This window comes from Periplaneta americana, chromosome 7 (genome assembly GCF_040183065.1).
Source record: "Periplaneta americana isolate PAMFEO1 chromosome 7, P.americana_PAMFEO1_priV1, whole genome shotgun sequence".
NCBI classification, from domain to species: domain Eukaryota; kingdom Metazoa; phylum Arthropoda; class Insecta; order Blattodea; family Blattidae; genus Periplaneta; species Periplaneta americana.
Window position 1 is genome coordinate 188,322,981 of NC_091123.1, and position 20,581 is coordinate 188,343,561.

Below are 20,581 nucleotides of genomic sequence, written 5' to 3' on the forward strand. Positions count from 1 at the left end.
CTGTCTGTCTATCTATCTGTCTATCTGTCTATATATCTGTCTGTCTATCTATCTATCTATCTATCTATCTATCTATCTATCTATCTATCTGTCTGTCTGTCTGTCTGTCTGTCTGTCTGTCTGTCTGTCTATCTATCTATCTATTTATCTCTATCTGTCTGTCTATCTATCTGTCTATCTGTCTATCTATCTGTCTGTCTATCTATCTATCTGTCTGTCTGTCTGTCTGTCTGTCCGTCCGTCCGTCCGTCCGTCCATCCATCCATCCGTCCATCCATCCATCCATCTACTGTCTGGTCGTTGACAGTTTGAAGTAATCAGGTTTCTTAATTAGTTTTGATATTACCTCAGAGTTCTCTTGCAAGAACCATAAAGTTACTAGAAAATATTTTCGACTATAATATAATTGAATTATTGAAGTCTTCATTTTTCTCATTTAGCGGGAATTGAGATGGTGTAGCTATGCATTTCCTTCCTCTTTATTCCAAGCAATTTCCGTGTGGATCATTGCGAGCGCTCTACTTATAAATAACTCAGTTCTCGGATTCGATATGAGGACGACACAGTTGTAATCTGGCCACTCGGTTTGCGGAGACTGAATCTATTTCACATCAAGAGTCAGCAGCCTAGGTGGCAGGCACATGTATCTGCTCATACGGAGTTGCATTCGGGGGTTGGTTCGATTCCCTCTTAGGCTGATTACGTGTTTGGATTCTTTCCGAGGTTTCTCCAAATGTTAGGTAATCTATAGCGAATCCTCAGTGACATCTCGCGAAATACCATCTATCACAAATTCCATCGACGCTAAATAATCTAGTACTTAATACAACGTCGTTAAACAATCGTGTAAAAATAAGTATAGTCACAGGCAATAATTCATTATAGAAACAATCGCAAGGTTACTTACCCTTTAGATATTGAAAACCGGACAAGTTACTCAAAAATGTCCTACAGTATAAATATTTTCATTGTTTAAATTTAAACTATTACAGCCACTTATTATATACATGATTTATTTAACTTCATTTTCACCATCGAAACAACTCGCTGATCTTTAACTCGTTCTCCCAATGTTATGATACCGCTCCGACGGACAATCAATTCCTCGTGCAGGAAATATTCACGCCGTTTCAGTCTTGCAGGCATCTGCCCATCACTGATCTAAACGGTAAGAAGTGACGTGATGTGACGCTATCTGTATAATTAAAAATCTTCATGCCACCAATTTATCAGTACTAATTTGTCTAATTCTCAACTTTTGCCAAATAATACAGTGGATTTCGTAACAATCACTTGGGAGTGAAGTACACAAACATTACCATAACCTAACGTAATTAAACATCTCCTGGCTTTGGAAAGGAAAACCTTAAGGGAAGACTTCACTGAAAAACATGAAAATTTTTCCAAATATTTTTAGCTATTTCACTTATTCAGAGTTTATATTTTCATACCCCAAATGGATTCAGCTCAAATCTGATTGCAAATACTCGTATGTTTACACTTTTTAAATTAAGGCTGGAGGGGGGCGTGAAATTTAAAGAGCTGTCAAAATTGTTTTTCATCGAAGAATTCTTTTTTAAAATTTCTGATTACAAATCTAGTAACTTTTTGTTGGCTCCCTGAAGTTACTAGATGAATGTAGCGGAGGAGAATATTAATTTACATAAATATTCATTTTATTTTCAAATCTATTTTTCTGTGTTCATTTTTGTTAATTCAACATCAACTTTCTTATGCCAGATATTAATCAATCTGGATGAAATTTTTACTGCAAGTATTTATGAGGTAGCTGCATGTTTCTATGCATTTATTTTGTGAGAAATGCTGCTAGTTAATTTTATTAATATTTCATCCTGATTGATTAATATTTGGCATAAGAAAGTTGGTGTTGAATCAACAAAAATGAACACAGAAAAATAGATTTGAAAATAAAATGAATATTTATGTAAATTAATATTCTCCTCCGCTACATTCATCTAGTAACTTCAGGGAGCCAACAAAAAGTTACTAGATTTGTAATCAGAAATTTTAAAAATGAATTCTTCGATGAAAAACAATTTTGACAGCTCTTTAAATTCCACGCCCCCTTCCAGCCTTAATTTAAAAAGTGTAAACATACGAGTATTTGTAATCAGAATTGAGCTGAATCCATTTGGGGTATGAAAATATAAATTCTGAATAAGTGAAATAACTAAAAAAATTTGGAAAAATTTTCATGATTTTCAGTGAAGTCTTCCCTTAAGATGGGCAACCAGACTTCTGGCCGGACACAAACGTCTATGACCTGTTAAAATAGGTTGGGTGTCGAGTCATCATCTGACATTGTAGCCTACTCGGTTTCCAGCTTTAAGCCACATCAGGCATCGATATGTTGTCTTCCGAAGAATTTCAGGAAATAAAACCCAGCAGCATTGCGGTCTGACTTGATTTCCATTTATGGGGTGCACAGAAGGTCATTTGTGCCTAAGTGCTTCAATAGTGGTCTACATTCTTACATAGGAAGAAAAAGAAAAATACAAATATTGCAGTTTTATAAACCTTTTATTATAAAGCATCATCCCAGAAAAGTGTAGGCGAAAGGTTAGGTGTATTTATATATAACATAAAACATATTTCTGTAATAGAGCTCAGTTACTGAAAAATAATATACAGTTCACAAATGAGCAGATAGCATTGACCTAGCAGAGATCAAACAAATATGAAAAGCTGACTTAAATCATCAAGTGGTCTGTAACCACTGCAATAATTACAATAATTACAGATTTGCCCTTGAAGCAGCACGACATATTACACTAGTCAGACTTCAGACGCATACAAACAATTGTTCTTCCTCTGACACATATCGTCAAGTGAGATGTACTGTCTGATATAATAGATATAGATATCAGAACCTCAATCAGAGATATTAAAGAATATCATGCATGCAGCCTTAATAGCTCGTAATTTTTTGTATGAAATAAAGCAGAAAATTAAAGTTGCGGGAAAATGCAATCAACGTTTAGTGTCCTTTAAAAACCCTGTGCAGCAGAACTTTAAATGACGGCACAGCAGCTAACATGGCCATAAATGTTACTAAATATCATGGAATGTACTTGCCTCATATCAAAGTGTACTGTAAACGGAAAGAATTACAATTAACTGGTTTTTCACCCACATTTAACCCTGCTTTTTCCGTAAACATATCTAAAAGGAACGGAGATAGGCCTATTGTTGTTAGATCTTAACAAACATTCAAAGACGAATGGGCGACTGTAATATTCCAATTAATTTGTGATAACTTAATATTTATGTTCTCCATTTTCTTTTCTAAGACCCTAGTCTTTTTTCTTTCATTGAGTTATTTATTAGTTTATTATTATTATTATTATTATTATTATTATTATTATTATTATTATTATTATTATTATTAATTTTACCCAGTAATTTACTCTCTGTAGCTGAAGTCATGAATGTTAACTTCAAATATATAGTTTTGTAAAATAAAGTGATAGTTTAAATTTGATTTATGCACGTATCAGAATTTAAATATTGCGGATGTCATAAAGAATGCTCAAAATCTTAGTTTCAATGGAAGTAGAACCTGATGAGGATGGAATTTGCACTTGATTTGCATACAGATTCTAAATCTTAATTTCAATGGAAGTAGAACCTGATGAAGATGGAATTTGCACTTGATTTGTGTTTAGATTCTAAATCTTAATTTCAATGGAAGTAGAACCTGATGAAGATGGAATTTGCACTTAATTTGCATACAGATTCTAAATCTTAATTTCAATGGAAGCAGAACCTGATGAAGATGGAATTTGCACTTAATTTGCATACAGATTCTAAATCTTAATTTCAATGGAAGTAGAACCTAATGAAGATGGAATTTGCATTTGATTTGCATTTAGATTCTAAATCTTAGTTTCAAGGGAAGTAGAACCTGATGAGGGTGTTATTTGCACTTGATTTGCATTCAATACTTCGTTCTTTCTGCAGAGAAGATATCGCTTGAAACCACACCTAAACCTTTCACACGCAACACAAAGAGCGATGGGATTAAAGCAGGAATTTGCAAATAGTAGGGAGTATGTAAGGAAGAAGATGAAGTAATTAACCCTTGCATCTATTTGAATGCCGAACCATGCTTCAGCGAAAAGATAGAAATATAATGGAACATAACTTATGGCGGAGACAATTGTGATAGCTCTAAGAATTCTGGAGCTAACAATTTGAGCTTTGACACATTTTTCTGTTCCTTTAGATTCCGTTGTCATATTTTTAACACTGTTTTCTAGTATCCTTGAAGACAAAGTTGAGAAGATTCCAATTAAAGACAGAGGAACAATACAGACTATTAGTATATCGAACACGGTGATTCCTTTGGAGTAATGGATGTGCACTGCTTTGGAGAAACTGAAACAGTTATTTTCATAAATTCCAGCGAAGGCTGTGTGTGGTATAGCTATCACTAGGCCTATGAGCCATGCCAGTGACACAGTAAGGAGGATTTTAAGGTTTGTTGCCATGTGCTGACCAAAAATTGAATTATTTTGTATTGTGTTTAGTCGCGTTAGCACTACGTATCTTTGGATAGTTAACACTACAACAGAATAAATGCTGGCACTAATTCCCAGTTGTCGGAAGAAACGAAACATTTTGCACGTCGCTTCTCCTAGTTGCCAGCTGGTTGATGTGAAGTACGTGTGGAATACAGGAATGTTGAGAACCAGGTTGAGCAAGTCTCCAACGGCAAGGTTGAGTAGCAACATATTAGCGGTCAGACGAATATCTCTATGTCTGATGATGATGATAATTACGACCACATTCCCCACGAAACCGATGATGAAAATAACTGCGTGCACAGTGGGTTGAAGGTAGTGTTGAAGTGGGACTCTGAACTTTTCATTCCTTAAGTATTTCTCGAATTTGGATTTTGTGTTTTTTTGTTCTGTTACATGATTTTCCCAATATTCCAAATCAAGTAGCTGTCGAGTGAAATTTGTGTTGAACGTGTTATTCAAGCCACTGTTGGCCCTGAACTCCACTAGTTTTCTCACTTGCTGAAGTAACTCTTCCGTAGAACGACCACTGATAACAATTTGTTCGTACGCGTCTTCCAAAGAAGAAAGATCCTGCAGTAGATTGTACTGCTCAGTCAGATTTTTGGCGAGGCGGGAATTTGTTAGTGTGGTATAATATTGCAGTATTGTACTATAGAGTTGCTCAAACATTGTCAAAATGTTGCGGTAATTCCTTAACGAGATTTCATACCGATTTCCGTCAACACTCAAGTTGTACGTTGTTGTACCATTATTATTAAGAATTTTATTGAATGCATTGAACTGTTTAATAAGAGTTTCCAGTTCCTCAACGAAACTCCTCATTTCCACTAAGAAGGTTTGACCAGCGCTGTCGTTATGAAATTGGACGAACTCAAAAGCAATGCTTACTAGATATTTAGGCACTCTATCAAATCTTTTACCTTGTTTTTTTAGTCTGTTACTTTCCTGTTCCAAACAAGATTCTGAACTGACGAAGTTTCCATAGTAATTGGCAACAGTACTTGCAGTCATGTCGTTTGCTTCGGTGACTGTCCTGAAGCACTCCGTCGTTGGGTGTCCGCTGACGTGTATCTTTATTATTCCTTCGCCTTCCTCCGATGTTGTGACATTCGTGCTGTTATATGTAGCATCGTTTGACTGCGACCATGTTTCTTGCAGGTTTAAAGTTAGTACAATCAGGACTGAGATGAATTGAACCTGGAAACAAATGTATTCTCATAAATTTTTGCATTCTAATGAGCGATTTGTATGTTATTAAGTATTTTTCCCAAACATATCACAACTAACATTGTCTACTATATATTCTGCAATTTTAGTGCTGTTTGAATAGCCAAACTTACAAGTAAGATACAGTACAGCTTGATGGAAGTTACAGTTTCTCTCGTGCATAAACTTTAACATAACTTAATTCTTGTATAAGAGCAAGGAACCAAGGAATGCAAAAAGCTGACACTGAGGAAAACGTTCTTGACCAAGATAAAGCGCTGCTTTCGAGCCACATTTCTCCCATCCACAAATTAAGTGAATATCACAAGGAAGTAGAAGCAGAGAATTCATTAACTTCATGTATATTGTTTATTCTCACTCACTCATACCAGCTTAATGTCACCTGCCCTCTTGACTATTGGTTTATGTTCTGTGACTTGTTTTTAGCGTCCTCAAAAGAACGAGTTGCCTTGTCACAAGCTAGTGTTAAATACAAAAGGACACGAGTTCATCTCTCTGCCCTTGAAAATATGAAACTACGAAGTAGAATTGTTGTTCTCCATAGCCAAGCCCGTGAAATGTTGTATCGAGGAGTCCAATGTATAGTTTATATTTCTACTGATTTGGCGTGTAACTATCTCGAGCTTGTTTATCCCTGTATTGTACACAATAAACGTCATTATGGTAATTTCAGAGATCTTATGTTAGTTTATTTCTCTGTGAAATTATGCAGTGCGCCATGACATGTCTTAAGGAAACTATGCTCAAATTTTATAAAGTGACGGCCATTCCAGTCCTCATATATGGATCTGAAAGCTGGACACTCAAGGGGAGAGGATGGTATTTTTTTTTAACTTTTTTCCTATATCAATTTGTTGTATGTAGAGAGCTCATAGCTGTACGAACTCAACCAAATATAAATATTTTGAAAAAAAAATTATTTGGGAGCCCAAATTTGAAAAAAAATATATATCCAGTGCAGGATTGTACTAAAACCGATACATATATAAACCGTTTTTAAAGACAGATTTCAAACAGTTTTTTGCAATGTATTTGCAAAAGCATGTTCTACAAACTGTCTGTAACAGAATTTTGATATTAGTCCCTACGTTTGTGAAATAAACAATTAAAATTTAATGATAATTTTCTGATTTCCTTTCTTGCAACCAAACGGACGTATTTTTAAAATGATATCAATTAACAAAATTCTGTTACAGAGAAAAGTTTCCTAATAGTCTAAAGAATGTGTGTTCTAAATTTCATGCATGTATCTTTAATAGTTCAGAAATTATATCTATTTTTGTCTGGCAATGTAGCAAAGAAAAATGAAGTTACTGGAAACCGATAAAAGCGGGCGTGTGATTTAAAAATCCATAGCGCAGGAAGTTTAAAAATGACGTCTCAACATCCGATAAGGGCACAAATACCCACAAAATGTTATGCCATGCATTCCACACATATCACAGAGTATTTTAAAGATTTTTTTTTATTTACTCATTTTTCACTAAAAATTACCATCCTTTCCCCTTAAGGAAAGTAAAATAAAGAGAAAAAATCTCCGAAATGTGGTTCTTGAGGGCTCACGGTGGCTGGGATAATCTCTTAGACAAGAAAGAAATACTAGTAAACGTATAGAAACTGAGTATAAATAGTATTAATGAAACCAGTTACAGTTATGCAACTAAATGGAAAAAACACAATATCAAGAATGGAAAATAACAGACTACCTACAAAAAACAATACAAAAATACACCCCTCAGAGATAGGCCTACTGAAATGTAGGGCGTCCATAGATAAAATGGAATTACCAATAAAAGTAACATTTTATACAATATTATAGATACCACGACTAATGTAATTCTGAGGCGGAACTGACAAAAATGGACCCGAAACGTGAGTGTTGTTGTCGATGATGATGATGATGATGATAATAATAATAATAATAATAATAATAATAATAATAATAATAATGACCTTTACTGTTATCAGTACAGTATCATCAAAACTTGAAACACCACCACCACAACAGACACCAGTATCATCAGCGTGATCATTCAAAATCATCATTACACAATCGATAGCACTATTAAGACGATGAACACCATTGTCACACAATACATCACCGACATGGTAAACATTATCATTACTAAACGTGGATGTTACCACCACGATAAACACTAACACCAACAATGCGATAAACGCAGTATTATCACCACTACGGTCGATGGACGCTACCACTACACGATCAACATCATCACCAACACCATTATTATCACCGTGATCGGCACCATCACCACCATCATGATGAATATTAGTATTACAATTACCATCACCATGATCATCGCGGTAATTACTAAAATCAGATCATACAAATACTACCATCACCACTATGACTATTTCAAAATATCATCACCTCTAACACCAGCAATACAATCACGACGAAGGTCTTAAATTTATGAACAATTTGACCGGTTCCTCTCTGTTGTGTATTCATAGAATTAATTAACTCTCTTTGTGTATATATATTTATTTATGCATAGTTGATCCATTTTTGTTGATTATAAGATTAAATTACCTTAGGGATAACAGCGTAATCTTTTTTGGGGGTTCTTATTGATAAATGGGTTTGCGACTTGGATGATGGGTTAGAATTAATCTGGGTGTAGAACACACAGATATTCATTGTCAGCTGCAGTCTCTGGATATTATTGTTAGCATGGCGCTAAACCACAAGTTACCGAAAATGGGAAAAGGACAAAAATAATCATTGTGAAAAAACAAATTGAAATAAGGTCTTTTCCGCAGACATAAGCAGTGTTCAAAAAACAAAGTGATGTATTTAATATTTTCCACTTTTCATCTTGGAGGAATCAGCTCTTCCTTATTATTTATTTTCTGGGTTAATATATTCCAATGAATATAAATTAACTATATTCATATATATGTATGAACAATATATAGGCTATTTTTTTAATGTACTTACGTTCAGAGTAATCATTTTTATGCACAATTCCGATTGATGTCTGGAGCAACAGATGTCTTGCAGCTCTGCCTGCAGTTATTAATGTTCAAAGAAGGAAATGAGACATTATTCACTATTTCCTGAAGTAAGGAAACAGATCTGCAAGAAAAACATTTATCCTAAGGATACGCACGTCATAATCCTCAACACTCCCAATAATAATCTGTGTTGTCTGAAATCCCCCTGCGGTTCCACTTCCTCTAGCCGAGGAAGACACGCACTTCCTGTTTCCAGGATAATAACAAAAGAAACTCGCTGTTTAATCTAATATATACAGTTAAGTTACCCAAAAGGAAGCTTTAGTGACTCGAAACTCTGTAGCTTCGTATTCCATTCCCAGACATAGATGTAAATATTTAATACTTCACAGTATGCTTCCGGAATTAGTTGTTTGTCCAAACTGGAGAGTAAAAAAAAAAACTGTTTTATTACTTTGTACAGGGTGAATAAAAAATCGCGTCAAACTCTCTCTTCATGACCACAAATTGAGTCAAATATTTACACGACTTACATTTAATGGATTACAAACAACCGTCAAATGTGGAAACCATCATATGCTTAAACGTTGGACATTCTGTAGTTAAAGAGAGTGATCGATCACACATGGGGCATACTAGGAGAACAAGGCGAATACAGGGAGAACAAGGGAAATGCATGGAGAGCAAGGGGAATGCATGGAGAATAAAGCGTATACAAGGAGAACAAGGGGAATGCATAGAGAATAAAGCGTATACAAGGAGAACAAGGGGAATGCCAGGGGAACAAGGGGAATGGATGGAGAATAAAGCGTATACAAGGAGAACAAGGCGAATACAAGGAGAACAAGGGGAATGCATGGAGAATCAAGCGTATACAAGGAGAACAAGGGGAATGCATAGAGAATAAAGCGTATACAAGGAGAACAAGGGGAATGCATGGAGAATCAAGCGTATACAAGGAGAACAAGGGGAATGCATAGAGAATGAAGTATATACAAGACAAACAAGGGGAATGCAAGGAGAATAAGAGGAATGCATGGAGAACAAGGGGAATACGTGGAGAACAAGGGGAATGCACGGAGATTAAAGCGTATACAAGGAGAACAAGGGGAATGCCAGGAGAACAAGGGGAATGCATGGAGAACAAGGGGAATACATGGAGAACAAGGGGAATGCATGGAGAACTAGGGGAATACATGGAGAACAAGGGGAATACATGGAGAACAAAGGGAATGCATGGAGAACAAGGGGAATACATGGAGAAATAGGGGAATACATGGAGAACAAAGGGAATGCATGGAGAACAAAGGGAATGTATGGAGAACAAGGGGAATACATGGAGAACAATTGGAATGCATGGAGAACAAGGGGAATACATGGAGAACAAAGGGAATGCATGGAGAACAAGGAGAATACATGGAGAACAAAGGGAATGCATGGAGAACAAGGGGAATACATGGAGAACAAGGGGAATACATGGAGAACAAGGGGAATACATGGAGAACAAAGGGAATGTATGGAGAACAAGGGGAATGCATGGAGAACAAGGGGAATACATGGAGAACAAAGGGAATGTATGGAGAACAAGGGGAATGCATGGAGAACAATTGGAATGCATGGAGAACAAGGGGAATACATGGAGAACAAAGGGAATGCATGGAGAACAAGGAGAATACATGGAGAACAAAGGGAATGCATGGAGAACAAGGGGAATACATGGAGAACAAGGGGAATACATGGAGAACAAGGGGAATGCATGGAGAACAAGGGGAATACATGGAGAACAATTGGAATGCATGGAGAACAAGGGGAATACATGGAGAACAAAGGGAATGCATGGAGAACAAGGAGAATACATGGAGAACAAAGGGAATGCATGGAGAACAAGGGGAATGCATGGAGAACAAGGGGAATACATGGAGAACAAGGGGAATACATGGAGAACAAGGGGAATGCATGGAGAACTAGGGGAATACATGGAGAAAAAAGGGAATTGCATGGAGAACAAGGGGAATACATGGAGAACAAGGGGAATGCATGGAGAACAAGGGGAATACATGGAGAACAAGGGGAGTACATGGATAACAAGGGGAATGCATGGAGAACAAGGGGAATGCATGGAGAACAAGGGGAATGCATGGAGAACAAGGGGAATGCATGGAGAACAAGGGGAGTACATGGATAACAAGGGGAATGCATGGAGAACAAGGGGAATACATGGAGAAAAAAGGGAATTGCATGGAGAACAAGGGGAATACATGGAGAACAAGGGGAATACATGGAGAACAAGGGGAATGCATGGATAACAAAGGGAATGCATGGAGAACAAGGGGAATGCATGGAGAACAAGGGGAATACATGGAGAATAAGGGGAATACATGGAGAACAAAGGGAATGCATGGAGAACAAGGGGAATACATGGAGAACAAAGGGAATGCATGGAGAACAAGGGGAATACATGGAGAACAAAGGGAATGCATGGAGAACAAGGGGAATACATGGAGAACAAGGGGAATACATGGAGAACAAGGGGCATGCATGGAGAACAAAGGGAATGCATGGAGAACAAGGGGAATACATGGAGAACAATGGGAATACATGGAGAACAAATGGAATGCATGGAGAACAAGGGGAATACATGGAGAACAAAGGGAATGCATGGAGAACAAGGGGAATACATGGAGAACAAGGGGAATACATGGAGAACGAGGGGAATACATGGAGAACAAAGGGAATGCATGGAGAACAAGGGGAATGCATGGAGAACAAGGGGAATACATGGAGAACAAAGGGAATGCATGTAGAACAAGGGGAATGCATGGAGAACAAGGGGAATACATGGAGAACAAAGGGAATGCATGGAGAACAAGGGGAATACATGGAGAACAAGGGGAATACATGGAGAACAAGGGGAATACATGGAGAACAAAGGGAATGCATGGAGAACAAGGGGAATACATGGAGAACAAAGGGAATGCATGGAGAATAAGGGGAATACATGGAGAACAAAGGGAATGCATGGAGAACAAGGGGAATACATGGAGAACAAAGGGAATGCATGGAGAACAAGGGGAATACATGGAGAACAAGGGGAATACATGGAGAACAAAGGGAATACATGGAGAACAAGGGGAATGCATGGAGAACAAGGGGAATGCATGGAGAACAAGGGGAATACATGGAGAATAAAGCGTATACATGGAGAACAATGGGAATTCAAGGATAGCAGGGGAAATATTGTATTTAGTAGTAGTAGTATTTATTTGTTTAACCTGGTAGAGATAAGGCCGTCAGGCCTTCTCTGCCCCTCTACCAGGGGATTACAACTATAATATGAAGAATAAAATTACAATTAATATTACAATGACAATACAGGAAGAAAAAGGAGAATACAAGGAGCAAAAGGAGTATTCAAGGAGAACAAGGAGAATACAATGAGGGTGCATAGAAAGAGAAGGGAGTAATACAAGGAGAACAAGGGGAATACAAGAACTTCTACTGCTACTACCGCTGCTGCTATAACTACTAGTATTACTATTTCAGCTGAAACTACTATTATTGTAACTATTGCTGTAAGTACTGTTATGTCTACCATCGTCGGTACTCTTCTTGTTTCTCCTACAAGCATATCCTGCTCATCAGTTTAACAGTGTTTTGAATGAAGTTGTGAATTTCACAAGTGTGTATCTCGCTGCTATGCGTGTAGTGGCAAGGAAGACATTGCTGTGAATAACCAGACGGTATAAGAACCCTTCACAAGTACAGAGGTGTGAAAATTATTAGATTAATCTTAATTTCAAAGGTTTTTTAATAGTTCCTTCACAAATATTAATTGAATTGATGAATATTGGTATATATTACTATACTGATGTAGGATATATTTACTACTAACAATGCCGGAAAGCATTGTTGTACATTGGTATTTTTCTTATTTTACAATTGTTATGGGAATTCAGAAATTATTATATTATGTTGGCGGAATTGGAAACATAAAAAATTATATGCACAAAACAGATGTATACGTTCATTTGAACCTTCACAACAATGTAAACGCAAAGAACAATTTGTTTAAAGCATTTCTTAATTAATTTTTTATGTTTCCAATTCCGCCAACATAATATAATAATTTCTGAATTCCCATAACAATTGTAAAATAAGAAAAATACCAATGTACAACAATGCTTTCCGGCATTGTTAGTAGTAAATATATCCTACATCAGTATAGTAATATTATATACCAATATTCATCAATTCAATTAATATTTGTGAAGGAACTATTAAAAAAACCTTTAAAATTAAGATTATTCTAATAATTTTCGCACCTCTGTAGATGAAAGAATGTTATAATAGTTCTATATGACATGGAACACTGTCTTCAAATAATCGGCATGAAGTTCGTTTTAGTTTAAAGAGGCGTTGCTTGTATAATTAAAATTGATTATTCATTACTTTTTTCCATGTTATCCATTTAATCTTGTGAAATTATGCGAATTTGAAATTTACACCTACTTTAATTGACATATTGCAGACACCACAAATATCATAATATTAAACCAAACGAATATTGGTATGAACTGGTGAAGACTTACTTACGCCTGCCTTCGGATTTCCTCCAGGATTTCATATTGTTGATGATGATATATCTTGAATTTCACAGATTTTCACAAGGAACACAATTTCAGGATTGAAGTAGGAGTCTCGGAACAGGAAGAAATAAAATAATAGATCATTTTTTCTTCTTCGATTCACTTTAATGCTCAAAATTAATACATAATAATATATGTGTAGTTAAAAAAATTCTAGCATACTGAGACAAAAATTAAAATTTAATTTATTTATTGTATATTAATGTATTGCTGCTTTACACAGACATACAGCAATATTCTATCCGACAAATTTCCAAATGCCTCGCTATTCTACGTCATGTTCAATCAGTGGCGTACTGGCCCAAAAATATTTCACGCCATTACGTGCAAATTTGAACCCGCAGATCCCTAGTTCTCTGTCTCAAAATACTTAACTGGGACCCCTCTACAACCCTTAAATTTCTGCGGTTGAATTCTGAAACACCCTGTATATCTTTGTAATGACCATGATGATGGTGATGATGGTAATAGTGATCTTAATAAAATGAGCAACATACTGCGAGACCGATCGGCTTTTTTAAGCGTCTAAGGGGAATTTTATTCGTTGTTGCTTCAAATAATCCTCCATTTTCGACAAAGCATTTCCCTGTTCAGTCAAAACGCCTTCCCAGTATTTCAAATCAAGAAGTCTCCTCGTGAATTTTGTGTTCAGCGTCTCATGCAGTTGATTCTTGCTCCTAAATTCGACTAGTTTTGCCACATTTTTGAAAAAATGCTCTGTGGATTGGTAATTGATAGCATGCAGTTCAAAAGCATTCTCCAGCATCTCGATATCGTGCTGGACTTTGTACCGCTCTGTCAGATTATGCACCAGGCGGGAATTGTGCAGTATGATGTAATATTGGACAGTCACGTTGTACAGCTGTTCAAACATCGTCAAAAATACTTCGTACCTATTTAGTAAGTTCTCGTAAGGTGCTGTATGAACCGTCATGTTTTCTGAAGCTATCTGAGCTGTGATCAGGAACTGATTGAACGTTTCGAATTCCTTAATAAGAGATGCGAGTTCACTGGTGTAATTTTTCATTTCGTTGATGAAAATCTCACCAAAGCTATTGTTATTTGTATTAACAAATTTCCAGGCAATATTTGTCAGATTTTTAGGCAGTTTCTTGAATCTCTCACCGCGCTGTTGGAGTCTGGCACTTTCCTGTTTCAAACAAAATAGAGAAGGGAAAAAGATTTCATAATAATTGACATCGGCATTTTCACTCAGTTCACTTTGGTCAGTTCCTGTTCTGAAGCACTCCACTGCAACACCGTACGGCTCTCTTGTTGGGTGGTGTTCGTCAGATCTTGGAAGTTTCCTGCCGTTGTGTGCAGCAATGCTTGATGTCGACCTCATCTCCCCGAGGTTTAGAGCCGTCACCAAGACCGCCATGAGCAGAACCTGCATGGAGATGTATTCATTTTAATTTCACATATTACTGAACAGGAATCTAAAGTTAATAAACTGTTCTCCATGCAAACATTTCGTAGTAGTTTTATTTATACTCTACTTGCCTTTTTACGTAGGCTATACGAGTACATGAAAATCTGAAGCTTTCTATCAGGGACAGTATTATTTTACATGCCGTAAAAACTTAAAACTTAAAAAGTTGTGTATAAAATGTAGATTAAAATTAAGGTGACATATAACATTTAATTTTTAAGGTGACATGTATTTATTTACCCTGACGAGTTACTCCCTTGGTTTGAATTGTAACTTATTTAAAAATAGCGTGTAAGAGGACCTTAGACTAGAAATGTTTAGCTTAAATGTAGTTCTGTTTATAAGTATGCATAAGGGTGTAATTATTTGTCTTATTTGAACTGTTGTATCAGTGAAGCGAGGTGAGTCAGTGAAGTTATGGTTTTACAGTGCAGTGAATAGTTCCGATCAGTGATAATTTACAGCGTCAATGAAATGTGTTCTATAGTGTCAGTGAAATGCGTCATAGTGCCACTACAGTGAGTGAGATGAGAGTAAAGTGAAAGACTATTGAAACTTATGTAGGACGTATACATATGTAGGTTGTATTGTAAAATTAGGTTATTTTATGTATTATTATTAATTGTAATTATTGTGTTCAATTGTATTGTGTATTCTTATTGTATTGTGTATTGTATAATTGTACTGTGTATTGCTTATCATTTTATTGTGTAATGTTTATATTGCGTATACCACTCCCACCGGGTGCTTGCCCACTTTCAGTGTAAATAAATACATACATACAAATCTACAACACGGGACTCACAGCTTCACTTCCGGAGGAACCTATGTTCAATGAACTTTTACTGTATCGAAACTGAACGAAATAGATCGATGATCTGCCACTAATTAACTAAGTGTTTTATATATATATAAAACAATGAAGATAATCTGTCTTCGAATACGCATTCTTAGGATTAGGGAAAGTTGTGTTATCTACTATTTGTGAAATTGATAAAGAAAATAAAAATTATGTATGTTTATATTGAATTGTATAAACGTAAGACTGTACACTGCCAGATACATCACCACATGAACTAAACAGTCATAACGTCTTTCAATTGAGATCTTTCGATGAAAAGGTTCAGTAGTAACTTCCACCCTACATAAGTTAACAGTCTATTAATATAACTTTATTATGGGCTGAACCGGAAGTAATGTGATTAATTTCAGGGGGTTATTCTTTGGTATATTTAAAACAAAAAAGATTAATACAATTTAGCTGGTTTTTGCTTCATTTTCCAGATAAATTTGTTTATTTGTTTTTTGTTTATACTGGACCCAACTGTTAGATTTGAGATGAGCCAGACCCAACCATCCGAGGTCAACAAAGAGAAACAACAAATTTATGAGCCTACTATTCCGTATTTTCGAGAAAAATACCAGATAGAAGGACCTGGGAAGTACATGGTTTAATGATCCACCATCCCACTCTCAAAACATTTGGAATCCATGATATCATTCCTAAAATAATCACTTCAAGCATTAAAGGGTCTGTGGCAATTTTGAAAAATCTTTTATACGGAATATCATAATTCCCCTTTTTCTATTAGTTAGTGTGTGATTGTTATAAATATATGTACAATTTATATTATTTCTAAAATTTAAGCTCTAGGTTCACATTTCATCTATTTTGACTCATCTATTTACTGTAATCGTTACTATTCTTATATGTGTGTTATTCTGTGTTTTTGGCAACCCAGGATGCCTGGGCGGACTATTTCTTGGAAATAAATTGTATATAAACATTTCATAGCGTCTTTTGGGAAAGCCATTGATTTAATTCCCAATATGCTCAGAGTACTAATGTATTATGATAATAAATTATTGAAAGAATTTTAGTTTTGTCCTTTAAATATGCAGAAATTTGATCCGAACAAATGTAACATTGTAAAATTCCTTTACACATCGAAAAGTTACATTTGTTCGCATCAAATTTCTGCATATTTAAAGGACAAAACTAAAATTCTTTAAATCATTTATTATCGTAATTCATTTTTACTCTCTTAAATTGGCTAAACATATTGGGGATTAAACCAATGGCTTTCACAAAACACGCTATGAAACGTTTCGGTTGGAACATTTTTATGTCGAAAAAGAAGCAAAAACGAGCAAAATTATGTTAAACATTTTTATTAATTTCAGGGATTGCTTACGATTCACCCTGTTTATAGAATTATTAAAAACCAGGACATTTTTTTTATCTTCGTGCAAAATTCTGTTTCCATTATTTAATTATTATTGCTATGACAAATGAAATGAAGAAACAACAGCAATTAAAGCTATTCTTTGGCCAGTTAATGTAGGCATATGTTTTAATAATAATGATAAAAAAAATTAAACCCATTCACAACCGTTTCAAAAGTTAACTCGTAAGACATCATTTCCTTTAGATCTCATCACGGCTTTAATTTATTGAATGATGGTACTTACTTCACATTCAGGTTGTGTTCCTTTTTTAATGAATTAGAGTTTGCAGGGCCGAGTAGGCTATACGAGCACAAAATGGAGATATAAGCCGAGTCCAGCTTAGCCGAGCAGGCTATAGTGACCGAGTCAAAAGGTCATGCTCGAATCTAGTTGACTGCTTTACCTAATCGCCATTCTAAAGTATATTTTTGTACATTTGGTTTTTGTCTTCAATACAGCAACTTCATCGGCACTGCCACCGCCCCACCGTTTCAAAGACTGGAAGAGTACGTAATAGACACCCTGTAGCAGATGAAATAGACTTTTATATTTTAATAACCTTCTATCTAAAGTGACGAAAGACGCGTAAGAAAATTCTGTCCATCCTATTGCAAGTTGCAAGAAATGATTACGTTATATATGTCTGCAGCATGTGAACTTCAACGTGCGGTACATTTCAATGCACACATCCATAATTTTATTTTTTTATCAGTTTTACAAACAGTAGATAATAGGCCTTTCCCTGCTACTAAGGTTGCGTATTCGAGGACAGATTATCAATTCTTTCTTCAGTTTCAATTCAGACACCACAACCACTACCACATGTATCAATCACTACACAATGCAGGCACCATAACCATCACATGTGAACAATCACTGCGCACTTTATACTCCATAATCACTATCACATGTACACAATAGCTACAAACTTCACACCATAACCACCACATGTACACAATCAATATAACTGTAGAAACAATTACGACCACATGTACACAATCAATATAACTGTAGAAACAATTACGACCACATGTACACAATCACTATAACTGCAGACACCATAACAACCACATGTACACAATCAATATAACTGTAGAAACAATTACGACCACATGTACACAATCACTATAACTGTAGACACCATAACAACCACATGTACACAATCAATATAACTGTAGACACTATAACAACCACATGTACACAATCAATATAACTGTAGAAACAATTACGACCACATGTACACAATCACTATATCTGTAGACACCATAACGACCACATGTACACAATCAATATAACTGTAGACACCATAACAACCACATGTACACAATCAATATAACTGTAGACACTATAACAACCACATGTACACAATCAATATAACTGTAGAAACAATTACGACCACATGTACACAATCACTATAACTGCAGACACCATAACAACCACATGTACACAATCAATATAACTGTAGACACCATAACGACCACATGTACACAATCACTATAACTGTAGACACCATAACGACCACATGTACACAATTACTATAACTGTAGACACCATAACGACCACATGTACACAATTACTATAACTGTAGACACCATAACGACCACATGTACACAATCAATATAACTGTAGACACCATAACAACCACATGTACACAATCACTATAACTGTAGACACCATAACAACCACATGTACACAATCAATATAACTGTAGAAACAATTACGACCACATGTACACAATCACTATAACTGTAGACACCATAACGACCACATGTACACAATCACTATAACTGTAGACACCATAACGACCACATGTACACAATCACTATAACTGTAGACACCATAACGACCACATGTACACAATCACTATAACTGTAGACACCATAACGACCACATGTACACAATTACTATAACTGTAGACACCATAACGACCACATGTACACAATCACTATAACTGTAGACACCATAACGACCACATGTACACAATTACTATAACTGTAGACACCATAACGACCACATGTACACAATCACTATAACTGTAGACACCATAACGACCACATGTACACAATCACTATAACTGTAGACACCATAACGACCACATGTACACAATCACTATAACTGTAGACACCATAACGACCACATGTACACAATCACTATAACTGTAGACACCATAACGACCACATGTACACAATTACTATAACTGTAGACACCATAACGACCACATGTACACAATCACTATAACTGTAGACACCATAACGACCACATGTACACAATTACTATAACTGTAGACACCATAACGACCACATGTACACAATCACTATAACTGTAGACACCATAACGACCACATGTACACAATCACTATAACTGTAGACACCATAACGACCACATGTACACAATCACTATAACTGTAGACACCATAACGACCACATGTACACAATCACTATAACTGTAGACACCATAACGACCACATGTACACAATCACTATAACTGTAGACACCATAACGACCACATGTACACAATTACTATAACTGTAGACACCATAACGACCACATGTACACAATCACTATAACTGTAGACACCATAACGACCACATGTACACAATCACTATAACTGTAGACACCATAACGACCACATGTACACAATTACTATAACTGTAGACACCATAACGACCACATGTACACAATCACTATAACTGTAGACACCATAACGACCACATGTACACAATTACTATAACTGTAGACACCATAACGACCACATGTACACAATCACTATAACTGTAGACACCATAACGACCACATGTACACAATCACTATAACTGTAGACACCATAACGACCACATGTACACAATCACTATAACTGTAGACACCATAACGACCACATGTACACAATCACTATAACTGTAGACACCATAACGACCACATGTACACAATCACTATAACTGTAGACACCATAACGACCACATGTACACAATCACTATAACTGTAGACACCATAACGACCACATGTACACAATCACTATAACTGTAGACACCATAACGACCACATGTACACAATTACTATAACTGTAGACACCATAACGACCACATGTACACAATCACTATAACTGTAGACACCATAACGACCACATGTACACAATCACTATAACTGTAGACACCATAACGACCACATGTACACAATTACTATAACTGTAGACACCATAACGACCACATGTACACAATCACTATAACTGTAGACACCATAACGACCACATGTACACAATTACTATAACTGTAGACACCATAACGACCACATGTACACAATCACTATAACTGTAGACACCATAACGACCACATGTACACAATCACTATAACTGTAGACACCATAACGACCACATGTACACAATCACTATAACTGTAGACACCATAACGACCACATGTACACAATCACTATAACTGTAGACACCATAACGACCACATGTACACAATCACTATAACTGTAGACACCATAACGACCACATGTACACAATTACTATAACTGTAGACACCA

At 36.0% G+C, this 20,581-nt stretch overlaps 2 protein-coding genes across 3 annotated transcripts in view; both read right to left on the bottom strand.

The window, feature by feature from the left end:
- Positions 1–2,522: 2,522 nt before the first annotated feature.
- Positions 2,523–8,890, bottom strand: LOC138702630 (neuropeptide CCHamide-1 receptor-like). Its single transcript, XM_069829949.1, has 2 exons — positions 8,737–8,890; positions 2,523–5,744 (listed from the first exon to the last, which is right to left on the bottom strand). The coding sequence occupies exons 1-2, from the start codon at positions 8,749–8,751 to the stop codon at positions 3,897–3,899; spliced, it is 1,863 nt and encodes a 620-aa protein (XP_069686050.1). The 5' UTR covers positions 8,752–8,890; the 3' UTR covers positions 2,523–3,896.
- Positions 8,891–13,482: 4,592 nt separating this feature from the next.
- The window catches only part of LOC138702632 (uncharacterized), a 32,125-nt gene continuing 25,026 nt past the window's right edge, over positions 13,483–20,581 (bottom strand). For both annotated transcript variants that reach the window (XR_011332848.1, XM_069829954.1), the window contains one exon: positions 13,483–14,789. Coding sequence is in view for 1 of the 2 variants with exons in the window: in XM_069829954.1 (XP_069686055.1) it covers positions 14,689–14,789 (101 nt within the window). In the remaining variant the exon portion in view is untranslated. The remainder of the gene's footprint in view (positions 14,790–20,581) is intronic.